General features: G+C 40.2%; 1 protein-coding gene across 1 annotated transcript; it reads right to left on the bottom strand.

Annotated features, from left to right (window-relative positions):
- Nucleotides 1–4446: 4446 nt before the first annotated feature.
- Nucleotides 4447–15380, bottom strand: lurap1 (leucine rich adaptor protein 1). The gene is made up of 2 exons (XM_088350307.1): nucleotides 14833–15380; nucleotides 4447–6810 (listed from the first exon to the last, which is right to left on the bottom strand). The coding sequence occupies exons 1-2, from the start codon at nucleotides 15043–15045 to the stop codon at nucleotides 6025–6027; spliced, it is 999 nt and encodes a 332-aa protein (XP_088206433.1). The 5' UTR covers nucleotides 15046–15380; the 3' UTR covers nucleotides 4447–6024.

Raw genomic sequence — 15380 nt, 5'->3', positions numbered from 1 at the left:
GCATTGTTGAGACAGCCCATGTCTGTACAGTATATTGTTATGGCAACAAGAGATCCATTTACAGTCTGTGAAGTAATGGTCGTGTTATGTCTCGTGCCCAGAATAGCAAAGGAGCGTGTGATGAAGGTCAACACACAATGTGGGCATCTGATCCAAAGATAAACCCCAGCGTCTGAAGGCAAAATGTTCCTGAGTGTCACAGTTTGAACTCCTCCTGTCAAAGAAACCTACAATTTTAAATGGCCAACTCAGTGAAATACTGTACATTACTGCATTGGTTATATGTTTTTTGCAATCTGGCTTTATGTAATCACCACTACAGCTTTTCTCCCTGCTTTGCTCCTTCCCGTCGCATATGGTAGAGCTAAATTGGAAAGAAAACCACAAACTACTGGAGCAGACATTCTCTTGGCACGCAGTGTTGCTTTCGAGCCAGCATATTTGCAAAAGGACGATGGAACAGTCTGATGCATGTCGCATTAAAACTGTAGATTTTCGACCTAAAATCGAATACATTTCTTTTGGGAGATAATTTAAAAACGAAAAATACTTTCTTGCATTATATTTTTAAGTAGCACTCTAACGAGTTGTACTGTTTTTGCATTGCAAATACAGTGGCTTGCGAGAGGTCAGTGTAAGTATGTGTTGGCCAGGGCCACATTTTCCATCAAACCATTGGGTTGAAGGACGGTGGGAAAAGAAAGCCAGAACGGAAAAAATGCTTCAGGGAATTCCATAAAGTAATATAAAGGTTTGTAAAATTTGGAGGTCAACTGTAGCAGTATGCGTTATATAAGACACTTTCCCTACCACACAAAATGCTTCAGAAAAATGTGACAATAAAGAAACCTTTATAAAAACTGAATAATCATATAATGAAAATAGTGATGGTTTGTTAATTCTCTCATAACTTTTAGTAATATTCCTATCGCCTAAATTCTGTTCCAAAAGTTTCCTTCACTTTTATTTTATAGCCACAAGAGTGTCAATAGTTGCCCGAATTCACCTCAGTTTGGCACAAAATTAAAAGTATCCCGGAAAAACAATAAAATAATCATTAGAAACATGAGAAATTCTGAAAAAAAATGTGTAATAAAGTGAAATCCTTGATAATGGAGGGTTTACTTTTCCGCCCAAAAAATCCCAATAGGTGAAATCTGGGAGATTGAAACCTTAAATATTTTAACAATTCTTCCACAATAAAATACTTTACAATAAATTGAAACCAGATAACAAAAACTGTTTTGACTGTTTATTGTAACACGATTCCAGCAATCGTTTTCAGTATGATTCCAGTACGATGACATACTCATTTTTAAACATGTCGGACGTCACATCATTCAGTTATTAAAATATTGATAGGATAAAAAAAACTAAATGTGGCAGTATGTAAATTCAAGTACAGTAGATAAAATGTATACAGGTGCATACCTGCCAACCTCTATCAATTGAAAATAGTATTCTTTTCTATATAGTATTGCAAAAAGTATTTCTACTTACTTAAATTAGTACTATTTTAATTTTAACATTTAATTATTTTGCCTACCTTAAGTATGTATTGATTTATTTCATCAAGTGTCATTTGATTTGGCCATCATTTAGCGTTAATCTTTTAAGATATCGCATGCAGGTGCACATTGTTTAATTTCCATGATTACTTCTGGCCCTGAATTTAGACATTGTGATGTACGAGGGTAAGAGAAAGACAACTAGTAGATCTACGTCTTGCAATACCGTAAGGGAAGGATGTGCACAAAGGCTTAATCAAGTCTTTTAAATGACAAGAAGTGCAATTGTCTTTGACATAGATAATGGAACTGTCATAATTACTCATGACTTTCACCTGTGCCCGCTCGTTTGGTGACGGCCGCTGCTGGCTTCCTGATTGGTTCCCCGTCCTACTTAACTTGCCTGTTGTCAGTCCGTCAGCGAACCTCTGTTTCTACAAGGCAAGCACTTTGACTCTGACTCCTGTCGATCCCGCTTTTTGCACCCGTTTTCCACCCGTCCGTACCTGATTTCCCCAATTGTTACCGGCTACGACCTGTTTTTTTGACCCCGACCACGTTTTAGTCTCCCGTCCCGGCTTACAACCCGTTTTTTATCCCAATCCACGTTTTGTTCTCCCATCCTGGCTATCGACCTGTTTTTTCCGACTTCGACACCACGATCTCCCGCTCCGGAAGATCCACTTCCGCATTCGGATCACGATCCGATTCTGTGAACGGCTTGCTTCCCGTGTCCAGCGAGCACCGGATCGCGTCGCTGGCCTTCCTCTTTATCTCAACAAACTTATGGTTAACGTTACGCATCTAGGTCCTGATTCCGTTCTGGTCGTGACAGGAACCAAAACAAGGATCCTAATGGTACATGTGAATGAGTTTTCAACGCCCCTAGTTCTGTTCTTCAATAGGTTATTCTCTTTTGATAAAGTCTCAAAAGAATAACATAATTTGATTTTGGGGGGGAAATACAATGTTTATGCTTGACACTGGCTCATTTGAGTCACTCAGTACTAAAAAAAATTTGCATACCTAAATACAACTTGTAGTCCATTTCCTTTTGCTTTTTAAATTGCAGCCATGCCCGCATAGTGCTGACTTACATATGAACTGTGATCTTGGCATTAAAACAATAAACCTTATTCTGTTTAAAACTTCCAAAGCAGCGGTAAAACAGCAAAGTTGGTGTGAAAAGACTTTACACACTTATTTAAAGTCTTGTTGTCAAACAATGCAAGCTCAAAGTCTGTTGTTGTTGTTTGCATATGCCGACTTCTTCCATGTTTACCTCTTTTTTTCCCCTTTTTATCTTCATTCTCTGCTCAGCCAGGAAAATATTATCTTGGTTATTCAAAGTTTTTTGTTAAACGAGAAGTGAACCACTTAAATGGAAAACTTCAACAAGTCGAAATTCTTCTTGGGTCATTCCTCTTATGAGCTTATACGTATTGTTAAAATATTTTATTGTATCCTTACCTGCCCTCTACCATAGAACACACTGATATGTATGCATCCATTATCTGCACCGCTTATCCTCAGTAGGGTCTCGGGGTTGCTGGAGCCCATCACAGCTTTCTTTAGGCAGTGGGCAGGGGACACGCTGAACTGGCTACCAGTCAGTCGCAGGGCACACAGAGACAGACAACTCACTGGCTCATTCACACCTTAGGGACAGATTGAACAAACCAATTAACATCTCATCTCATTAGCTATACCGCTTATCCTCAGAAGGGTCGCGGGGATGCTGGAGCCCATTCCAGCAATCATCGGGCAGTGGGCAGGGGACACCCTGAACTGGTTGCCAGCCAATCGCAGGGCACACAGGGACAGACAACTCACTCAATCATTCACATCTAGGGACAATTTGGACCGGCCAATTCACCTGAAATGCATGTTTTTGGAATGTGGGAGGAAACCGGAGTGCCCGGAGGAAACCCAGTCTGGAGCTGGATTTGAACCCACGCAGGAGGTTCTCAAGACATGAACTGTGCCGCACATGCGCTAACCACTGCGCCGCCGTGCTGCCCACCAATTAACATGACATGCATTATTTTGGAATGTGGGAGGAAACCCATGCAGGTACGGGGAGAACATGCAAACTCCACACTGGGATGTTGCAGTAGCTGAACTTGAACTCTGAAGCTGTGTCGCCATCCGATGTTGTGTTTTGTTAGTAAATTTGATTACATCATTCACTTTTTGGTTCGGTCACTCAACTCAATTTTTTGGGTGAAACACTTCTTTTTTTTAAAAAATACCCTTAATAATCAAAATCAAAATAAAGAAAATTACATAAGTAGGAATTTTTTTTAAAATTGGACTTGATAAATGAAATAATACAGTAGATGTATTTTACCAAACTTTATCCATCTGCACCGCTTGTCCCCAGTAGGGTCACGGGAGTGCTGGAGCCCGTCCCAGTCATCTTCGTGCAGTTGGCAGGGTGGTTGCCAGCCAGTCGCAGGGCACACAGAGACACACAACTCACTCGCTCATTTACACCTAGGGACAATTAGGACGGGCCAATTAAAACTTCACACAGCAGGTTCGATCCCACGACCTTAGAACTGTGCGGCACACGCGCTAACCACTGCACCGCCATGCTGCCCAAACTTTATCTATTTTTCTAAGAACTCCAACTATTCATTTTGCATTTGTTGTATTTTTTTTTATTTATTTAATTAAAAAAATGTTTTGGGATTGTTTTTATCTTGCAAAATAATCCTTAAAGATGGGTCTAAACGACTCAGTGAGTGGGTTGGTCAGTCATTTTTATTTTTTTTATCTTTCAAAAATGTATATTGTATTCACCCAAATGTTTTAGGGTACGTGATGGAAGTTGTATTTAGAAAAACATGCATTTGCTTTCACCTTTCTCAACAACCTCATCTCAGTCCAGTGACATGAGAAATTTGTCCAATAGCACACATTTCAACACACAAACTGATGGTGTAGCTGTTTATAGGCATTAGCAGAAGGCAAGAGCAGACAAACAATAATGCATCCACCTGGAAAAGGAACAAACTTGTCAGGCATATGCACAATTTGGGGGTTTTTCAACAATCAGGCACACATTTGCTAATAAATAAATCAATAGGTCACTATTTGGGTCTCAAACTGAAGGCAGTCATAATGCACCGACAACCAAATGATGAGAGTACAATATAGCTTTTTGTGGGATTTACATTTGGTAGCAAATTGGTTAAGCACTGGGGTTTTCTAGTTCCACATACATTTGACAGAAAAATGTCAGTTACAAGGGAATAAGCTCCGGTAACATGTAGGTGGTTGAGACAAACATGCTCACAGGTCAAGACACTCATTAGTGCAATAATTAATAATTAATAATTATAATCTTCAATTGATAATATATCAGCAAGTTGCATATAAGTGCAATCTATAGACACACTACAACTAGGTGACCTAAAATACAAACAAGGGAGAACCTATGGTCTTCTACTACATTGACATTTTGTAGACTCTTCATAGAGATGATTCAAGTAAATCTAGATATACATTAAAGTCAATGTGATTGAGAAGATGTTTTGTGTCTCTCAATATGAAGTTGTTTTATGAAATGAAATGATCTGCATTTATATAGCGCTTTTCAAGTCAATGACTTCCCAAAGCGCTTTACAATGTGCTCCACATTTCCCCATAGCGGACTTGCAGCCATGTAAGGCGCTAACCTGCTTATTGGGGGTATTAGGGGTTCAGTGTCTTACCCAAGGACACTTCGACATGTAACACGGGCGAGCCGGAATTCAAACTGGGATCCCTTGATCCCAAGACGAGCGCTCTACCCCCTGCACTACTGCCGCCGGTTTGGGGAGATCAATCAATTACAGATGAAATCACAACAATAGTTTTTGTAGATTGTGTTTTACACTTCTGGAAAATAGTCTTAGTGTGCTGGGAAGGGACGTAAAAACAAAAAGTCAATTTATCAGAAAAAGCCTGAGGAAATATCTGCAGAGCGCGACATGGCAAAAATACATAATGATTTTAAGAAATGAATCCCTTGTGATTCAAATGTCATTAAGCTTGTGTCTTGCTCTCAAGCAGATCATCTATATCACCTGTGTTGGAGACGAGAAATCTCCAAAACATGCAGGACTGTGGGCATTGAGGACCGTGTTTGCCCAATCCTAACCTAAAGGCTGCATCGTGATGCCTGCCTCTAGATAAGCTGGCCAAAACAATAACAGTCACAGATAGATATAGACTATACCTAGCCAAAAACTTTAAGTGGAATAGAATGGTCCTTCCAAATGAACGATGGATCTTTCAGTTCTCTGAGATCACATTCATATGAGTTAAAGTCGTTCACATTTATACAGTCATATCGCTCGGCCGTAAATCGTGATGAAAATATCGATCAGAACACCTTTCGTGTACATTAATACACGTATCTACACTAAAATGTGCAAAATAAAATAGGTCCGGATCGTACAGCAGTGGAAACAACCAATGTTCATTTATAGAAACATCTAAAAATAAAAAGGTTAAGTGGTCAGTAATTTCACAAAAACGTCACGTCTTCTTGTGACTGCACCCAGCGCCAGTGAGCGTCGTACTCCAGATGCAATTTGCTGTTGACTTTGCAAGTATCCATGTCAACGTTTCCATTTTTGTAAGGTTTACGTTTAGGGCTCTGTTTTACAGCCGTTTTGTCACTGAGGCCCATCCGAGATGTCGATTTCTCCTGGTTTCTCTCAGTCTGGCTGATCTTGCCCTGGGGATTTTTCACAGAAAGGTTTGCCTCTGGCACATTAGTGCAAACGGAAACCTCAATCTTTGCACTTTCACTTCTGATTCTTTCGTTCCCGTTGACGTCACTAATAACAACGGTCCCTTTTCCAGTTCCATTTGATCCAGACTGAATACCTACTCGGACCTTATTCCCAATTCCTGTGCTAGCGTCAGGCTTGTCCCCTCTCTCTATAACAGAGATGGCTGTGGACATAGTCCTGCCCGTAGCAGTAGCCTCAGAAACCTGTGGCTTTGAAGAGCAAATGACAGACTCTGAGCTGGAGGGACAATATTCGTCCATGTCATCTGCCAGGGTGTCCAGGTAACTTCCGACCGAAAGGTTGTCCAGTTTGTCGTTCGAGTCGTGGAGGCTGCTCCAGGAGCCTCTCCAGGATGTGTCAGGACCTTCACCCAGGCTGTACTGGCTGCTGGTCAGGCTGCTGCATCGGCTAGTTAGAGTGCTGCGCTCTTCCAGCAACCACTTGACTGCCTCGATGCCCTCGTGGACTGACAGCAATTGTTGGAGGATCATAATGTCCACTGAGCGCAAGTGAGCCTGCAGAGACATACAAGGAGAACTTTGTGTACAGTACTTTTTCATCGACAACTTGAGGATTACTGTATTTCTGAATAGATTCATTAGAACAGAGACATACTTTTACCATTTGTTTCTATACAACACAGCAGTTGGGTCTAAAATGGCGGCGCCCTGTTTGGCTGCGGCTGCATTGGCACGCTACAGTTTAACTGTACGGGTCAGGTGTATCGACATTTCGTTCTGTGTGCATGGTTACAAAGAATGACAATAAAATTAAATTCTATTCTATTATATTCTGCTATAATATTGCTTACATTATTGGCAATTTCCCATTCCTTTAATTTCAGAGATCTTTGGATGGCCACCGGCTACCAACGCGAGTACCGATACTTTACTGACATCAATAGGACACCGAGCTAAACCACCAAAGAAGTGACCACAGGGAGTGTGTACTTGAACTACTCATTCCTTTCCCGGATGGTGAAAACTTAAAACTGATTTTATTTAAACATAAGAACTTTTTTTAAAAAGAAACGGCTCTGGGATGGGCTTTCAGAACAGGTTGTAACATCTTATCTGTAGTTTGTACTCGCACCCCTGGTTTTTTTGCAAGTTCAAATTACATTGATGTCTTATCTCTATCATTTCCGACGAGCCGCACAGCACGGAAAGTGACTCTGAGAGTGAAGACAGGAAACCTGGCATGTTTGATGGAGATTTAGCGCAGTTGTATTGTTCAGAAACAGAAGATGAGGACTTGATGGTTTTGTTTGATAAGGATTACCAGTAAAAATGTGAGTAGCAAACTTAGCCATGTTTTTTAACCAGACCTGAGCCTATTGATGATTACAAAAATGTAGTACTGTAATTCCCCAAGGTGTAGTCAAAGAGGCACACAGTCGCTGATTAAGTCTGATCGCCGATATAATAAACAAAAAACAAGTGATAAAAAAAAAAAATCCAAAGTAGCTACTGTTCGCCGCAGCTAACGCTCATTCATCCTACCGATTGAGAGCTGAACTTCCCCACCAGTCACCTCCTTTCCCCCTTAAAGGGTCCATACGCAAACAAAAACAAAAGTAACAAAGGTGACAGACATTGCAATACTTTACTTTGTAATTAATACCTAAATAAACCACAACTGAACTCACTGTATCTTTAAATATACGCACTAGTATGCTTGTCTGTGTTGTTGTAATGCGGCTGTAGCGCCTTTTAACACTTTGCGCCATATGGTTGTAAAAAAAATGGTAATTGTATTTTTGCTTATTTTTCAAATCAATATTGTTTTTTAAATGAACATTTTTTACTACTGGGATGCTCTAAATAATGCACAATGCCCCTTTAAAGCTAACTTTGCCAAATCGTCATTTTAGCATCGATATTAGGGAGATGGCAGAGGTTTTTTTTAACCCCTTCAAGAGATATTCGAGATATGTAATAATGAAACAAATTCTTATGAGTATTTCAAGAAATACATATGTATGATTCTTCATGTGGTTTCCTTTGTTATAATAATAATATATTATGTAATAAACCAAGAGACTTTATCTTAGGAACCTCCTGCGTGGGTTCAAATCCAGCTCCAGACTTCCAAATTGTCCCTAGGTGTGAATGAGCGAGTGAGTTGTCTGTCCCTGTGTGCCCTGCAATTGGCTGGCAATCAGTTCAGGGTGTCCCCTGCCCACTGCCCGATGATTGCTGGGATGGGCTCCAGCACCCCCGCGACCCTACTGAGGATAAGCGGTGTAGCTAATGAGATGAGATGAGATCTTAGTTGTTAATGAATGAAGTATTTTTTCACCACCAGAAAAGTTTTAAGTACCGTGACTCTTAAACTAAAAAACGACGTTAATTTAAATGTACTCCAATTCTAAGAAACAAATTCAGAGAAATAAATACATTAGACACATATACCAGTGGATTAGTACTTATGTATTGAACAGGAAGTTAGTAAACAAGCTTAAATAATGCATACTACATTAGCATTCCATTAACTATGCTATGGGTGCATATATGACATCGTGTACACGCGGTACGTGTGTTATACTGTGTGTGTGTGTGACGCCACTATTGCCGGTCTGTGTGAGTGCATGCTGGTGAACACAGGGATGTGAGAGGCCGTTCGAGAACTAAATCATACTTGCTCTCACATATAACATCATATACCCTCACACAGGCACAAACATACTCTCATAGAGACACAGTCATACCCATATACAAACGCTACTATACTCTCATACATACAACACTACTCTTATACACACTACTCTCTCACAAATACAACACTACTCTCATACACACTACTCTCTCACACATACTACTATACTCTCATACACACATACCACTATACTTGTGTTTACAGTATATACGTGTGTATTATTTAGAACTTCCTAGTGGTTAAAACTTATCTCATTCAATAAACAATATTAATTTGAATAGATTCTATCATATAAACTTGCATTTTTTTTAGATACTCGTAGGCTGAGAAATATGTATTCATTTTAAATAACATGAAGCTTATCCAGAGGGAGCTGACATGATATTCCGACATCTCGCTGCTCTCGGTTCCCCCAGAAACAAAAACTTTGTGAAAGGCTGGGCATAAAGATGAGGAGAAAAATTGCACTGTGTGGTCACTTTTAGTGTCTGTAGTTTGTAATCTTCCTTGTGCTTTGCAGTTTTTGGTTGCACAACACAATACAGGGGCATCTAGTGATCAATATTACAGTGTCCCTTCAATGGAATGCACAGTACACTGTAAATAAAGCTGCCTTGTCTTGTCCTTCATCTTCTCAACAATGTCCAACTTTACGTTATGTTGTCCTTTTCTTATGTAATGTTTACAGCATTCCGTCAATCAAGGTCTGACTAGATGTTTTGAACCAATGTCAATATTGTACCTTGTTTCTGTCACGTAAACTACTTCATGCAGGCTAAGAGTAGCTTGAATTTTAGATGCCTTCTCATTTCAAAATTATTTTGTCCTCCATTATTTTGACAATTTTGTATTCAAATTAGTCATTGAGTAACAAAACCTCACTATTATGAAGATATCTTTTACTTGGAAAGATCAAAGAGTAATAAGTGTGACAAAACCAAGGACTTGAAAATGAAAACCTTTTCCCTTTTGCTGCTCTGCAAATTATCCCCAATAAAATGTTTATTTAAATTTGAATTAGAAACCCTAACAAAAGGTATGCAATCATCAGTCTTGGACAAGTACTCACTCAGACATTTTATTCTATAAAAGAACTCAGATCACAAACATGAAACTATCGTAAGGTTATTCCAAAGTGCAACATAGTGGCAAATAGAAACTCTAAATGAAATGAATAAAAACCATTAAATGCTACTTTTATAGACCAAGCACAGGAAATATTGAATCATTCCATTCATAGGAAAAAAAATATGGAGTTAGTGCATTTTGAGTAGAAAATGAGGACACACCTAGTCAATTTCCTTTCCTTAATTGGGCACCGGCTTAGAATAAGTCTGCTTGTTAATCAGCAGTTAGAAACAGTGCAGTTATCACGCCTTGGAAGGCTACTGGACTAAGCTGATTGGCAAGAATCATGACTCCAACAAGATGTCTCCTGAGAACAAAGACAGGATCACTCTACTCGTATGGTATCCAAAGATGTGGGCTGTCCACATTCAGCTGTATCAAAGATCTGGACCAAGTACAAACAGCATCGGAAGGTTGTTATAGTCAAGCGCACTGGTAGGCCAAGGAAGATATGGGTCTGCATATAAGGCAACTGTACTGGGGAAACGGCTGTGGTCATATCTACAATAAATGCACAAGTTGATATTGACATTTTGGACAGCTTTCTTATTCCTTCAATTGAAAAAACGTTTGGAGACGGTGAACTTTCCAAGATGGCCATCATTCCACAGAGCAAAACTGTGAAAGCATTCCTTGGAGACAGACGCATTTAGTCGATCTCATGGCCCAGATCTCAACCCAATTGAAAACCTGTGGTAGAAATTGAAACAATTGTCCATTGCAAGGCTCTGACCTGCAAAGAAGATCTGGCAACTGCAATCAGAGAGAGTTGGCACCAGATTGATGAAGAATACTGCTGCCTTATGCCTCGGAGACTGCAAGCTGTCATAAAAGCCAAAGGTGGTGCAACTAAATACTAGCGATGTGTTTTGATTGTTATTTCTTTGTCTGTTTTTCATGATTCCATACTTTTTTCCCTCAGAATGGAGTATTTTTCCCCTATGCTTGCGCTATAAAAGTAACATTTACAGACAGATGATTCCATACTTTATACCAGAGGATGTAAATTTGTGTTTCCTATCATCTAGCACACATCAATAGGAACTTTTCTACTACCCTCGTGTTTTTTAAATATGTTTTACCGACTGAAATTTTGCTAGACCTCATCCTGGATGTCATTTTCTTTGGACACCCACTGAAACATTTTTCCAGGCACTCATTACGAAAGAAATTCTGCCTTTAATGGCGTTTTGTGCTTTGGTGGTTTGGCTCTTTGGAGATCTTCATGAAAATGTCAAACTTGGTCCAATTTATTAAGGCATAGTGCTGAATGATCTTTTTTTTTTCATTAACAGTTAAATTGTGGCGACTTTGTCTGCAAGCTTGCAGTCGGCCAATTGGAACCCTGTAAGCAGAGTAAATGAACCCAATCAGTCCACTTGTGGCTGGAAAATCAAGTCTGGGACCTCAAAAGTGATATAAAGTCTGCTGAGGGAAGGAAACTGTAGAGCAGGGGAAGGCAAACTACGGGCCACGAGCCACATGCCGCCTATCAGGCCAAAATATAATGAGAATGTATACAATAGTAAGTACTACTAAGAAAACACGAGTTTTTTTATGCCAACCATCCCCCCATTGTCTACAGCAAAAATACTACTGTAGAAATACTACAAAAATTACAAAAAAATAAATGTACCAGTGCTTAAAAACAGAGACCTGATATATTATTTTGCTTTCATTCTGAAAAGAAAAAAACCCCGTAAATATTTCAAAATTCTACAACAGTTATACCGTAATAACAAATAGTACTACAGAAACACGACTGCAGTTATACTACAAACATGCAACTAAGGTATTAGAAAACACTAAAATACTAGAAAAATATGAATCCGAAAATACTTCACAAAAATACCAGAAAAACACTACAGTAATTATTTTAATACACAACGTCCAGTGCTTCCCCCCTGGTTGCACACTCCACGTATAGAATGAATTTAGGGAGTACAGTGTTTTAGCGCAACTAATTAAAGGAACTGGCGACAATAAATGTTTCATTCAAGCTTCTGTTTGTTAATAGCAGGAAATTAAGCCCTATGAAAAACTTAGCATCCGACAGAATGTAAACAGCCATGACAATGGATAAATACTCTGAATATTCTGTCAATTATTTCATGGTTGATACAGTATCATGTTGAATGTGAGTGATTTCCTTCGAATTCCAACCTTGTTTTTGATCTGCGAGAACTGTTTTTTTTGCTCTCCTGAGTCTCACTACATCAGTATTATTAAACAAATAAAGAATTGGACACAGATTTGTAAATTACGGTTTACAGGTCCCTTAACCACTTTGGTTGTAGGGGCACCACTTCCTGTGGTGTGTCTTGGCGGCGCACATTCCTCTCCAGTCCGTATTTTTGTTTTTGAGTAGGGGTTTGCTCCCTGACATGAAACAAATAATAGTGGTTTTCATGGATACCAGAGTCTGATCTGACTCAGATACAACAGCTTCATCATCTGGTCGCTGTTGTTGTAAAACATTTTCCTGCTCTTCATAGATAAGCCGAAACATCGCACACATCGAGACGTCCTACCGTTCTTTATAATCGAGTAAAACCAGCAACACTGAAACTCGGAATTATTGCAGACATAACTTTTACTGACGCTATAAATACGTAATATAACAATATTGTTTGCCAAAAGGATAACTGGCAATGTATTTTTCAGCTAATATGTTTTGGACTAAAACAGACATTAGGAAGAGGTACAGATTAGAGTAAGGAAAGGAAAAATATTAAAATAAATGAATAAATCATGTTTCCCTTGGGGAAAAATAGGGCCCTCACTATGTAATTGTGATCAATCAGTTTCCATTCTAAGACCCAATGAATATACCTGGTTTGGGTTTCTCTGTCCAATTACTTGAATACATTTTTAAATTGTCAAAACAAATGTAGTGCATTCAACCCTGACAAAAATGAGTCTCACAGTCTTCAAGTGGGTATGTGAGGATTTCACACCACTACAGATACCAAGTCCCATTTGTAGCAGACGTGAATCATGGACAAAAATGTTAACCCATCCTTTTAGAGGTTTGCTTTTGGCTTAGCGATCTGTCACATTGCCAAATACTTCAGTCAACCACGCTCGAGGGACGTGGCTGGAACTCTACTTTCATTGTGATTTACTGTTAGGAATGACACACTCGTTTTTTAGTCTTTTTCGACTATCAATGAGATGTTCTTGTCGAGAAATTCAGAGTAGATTTCTATATACCAGCACATATAGTCAAAATAGGGTACTGTAACGTTGTTTTAGATAACAAGTTGCTGTTATCTATGAGCTTATGTCAGCCTTTGCTTATTTTTCATCGCAACATTCAAAAGAAGAGCAAAAGGTTTTATTCTCGTATTTGAAATACTAATGAATCACTGTAATTTTACGGAAAATAGAAAATTGCGTGGAAAATTGTCACTGTTTTTCTCTCTACTGCCAATAATTTTAATCTTAAACACTTAAAAAGTGTAAAGTCAACCACACAGAATCCATTGAAAAACAAAGCCTACACTGCCACGCCATCCTGGACCCTCAGATCATCTTCCTCCCTCCATCTGGCTATACCCCCTGCCCGCCTCAGCTCCATAGGGAGCAGAGCTTTCAGCCATTCAGCCCCCCAGCTCTGGAACTCATTGCCGCCTGTCCTCCAAATTCTGCGACCCTGTCCACCTTCAAATTCGGACTCAAAACTCACCTCTTCATTTTGCCTATTTTTGGAAATCTGCCTCACGCACCGCCCTTTTTAACTATAATGTGTTTTTTTTTGGCTACTTATTACTTGCTTGTTTTATTCTTGCTTTATTGTTGTTTGTTACTATATGTACAGCGACCTTGGGTGTCCTGAAAGGCGATTCGAAATACAATGTACTACTATTATTATTATCTGATCTCATCTCATTAGCTGCACCGCTTATCCTCAGTAGGGTCGCGGGGCTGCTGTAGCCCATCCCAGCAATCATCGGGCAGTGGGCAGGGGACACCCTGAACTGGTTGCCAGCCAATCACAGGGCACACAGAGACAGACAACTCACTCGCTCATTCACACCTAGGGACAATTTGGACCGGCCAATCCACCTGAAATGCATGTCTTTAGAATGTGGGAGGAAACCGGAGTGACCGGAGGAAACCCACGCAAGCACGGGGAGAACATACAAACTCCACACAGTAAGTCCGGTAGCTGGATTTGAACCCACACAGGAGGTTCCCAAGACCTTAAAACTGTGCCGCACACACGCTTACCACTGCACCGCCGTGCTGCCCATTATTATTATTATTATTATTATTATTATTATAATTGACCAATCACAAGGGGGGTGCACAAAATAAATACATAAAAAGGGAGGTATTTGTTAGGGAAAAGAGGGTTTTAATAATGCTATCATTTTTGGGGGGTGTTTGAGCCCCCCCATAAAAAGGGCAGTTTACGCCCATGTCCTCAAGTCGGACCACATGAGAACCACTGATGCAAAAAGGATCGTAAATGCGATCATTTTAAAATCTTTCAAGCAAACATAGGAGATAAAACCATTATATTTACGAATTAATATCTTGTTCGCAAGGCGTAGGTTCCCGACCCCCGCTGTAACGGACATTTGTTTCTCGATCGTTACTTTTGGAGTAACGATCTGCATTTTGGGTATCAATAGTTACTTTTAAAATGAAGTAACTAGTAACTGTAACTACTTCGTTTCTTGACATGCATGCAAGTATTCCATCCTGCGACACGCGTGCACGCACACAGCATCCCGTCTACTTACCATCTCCATTTTCAATATTCTGATCTTTTCGTCCAGGCTCTTCTTCACAGGCTCCTTAGCGGTTCCTTGTGCGGCAGGGGGCAGTTTGTCCTCACCCGGGACCGACGAGGTCTCTTCCCTCATCCACCTGAGCAAACCTTTGGGGGTCTTGCGGCCGATTTTCGCCTCGATGTCCCTCAAATCGGGAACGCTTTCACAAGTTGCTTCGTCCATCCTACCTGCGGGGTGCTGCTGCAAAATGTCGATTGATTTTGCTTGTTGCTCCGAAAATGTTTGAGGGACTTCCCGCAGTTTTCTGTAGCATCACCGCGATGAGGCGGACTGCGCCAGTCTGGAAAAAACAACTGACAGCAATGCACCAAAGGGAGCTTTCAGTGATCTTCTCAGCCACGTGGAAGGTTTTGTTAGCGTGTGCGCGGCCAGGGGGCTCGGTGGGAGTGGTGGAGCTGCCGCCTGGTAGCCACTTTACCAGCGGGTGAACTGCGCACGTTCCACCTGCATGATGACAGCACAGCCGCACCGCAGAGAAGCTGAACACAGACTGTCAA

Source organism: Urocampus carinirostris, chromosome 12 (genome assembly GCF_059441175.1).
Source record: "Urocampus carinirostris isolate Australia breed hairy pipefish chromosome 12, RoL_Ucar_1.0, whole genome shotgun sequence".
Taxonomy (NCBI): domain Eukaryota; kingdom Metazoa; phylum Chordata; class Actinopteri; order Syngnathiformes; family Syngnathidae; genus Urocampus; species Urocampus carinirostris.
This window is presented reverse-complemented; position numbering and strand designations above follow the sequence as displayed.

What these genes read in the sequence shown, in the direction of transcription:
- lurap1 (XM_088350307.1), bottom strand. Translation starts at nt 15,045, where the DNA reads ATGGACGAAGCAACTTGTGAAAGCGTTCCCGATTTGAGGGACATCGAG. An exon ending in GAATATTGAAAATGGAGATG is followed by an intron (nt 6,811 to 14,832) that starts GTAAGTAGACGG and finishes ATGTCTCTGCAG; the next exon opens with GCTCACTTGCGCTCAGTGGA.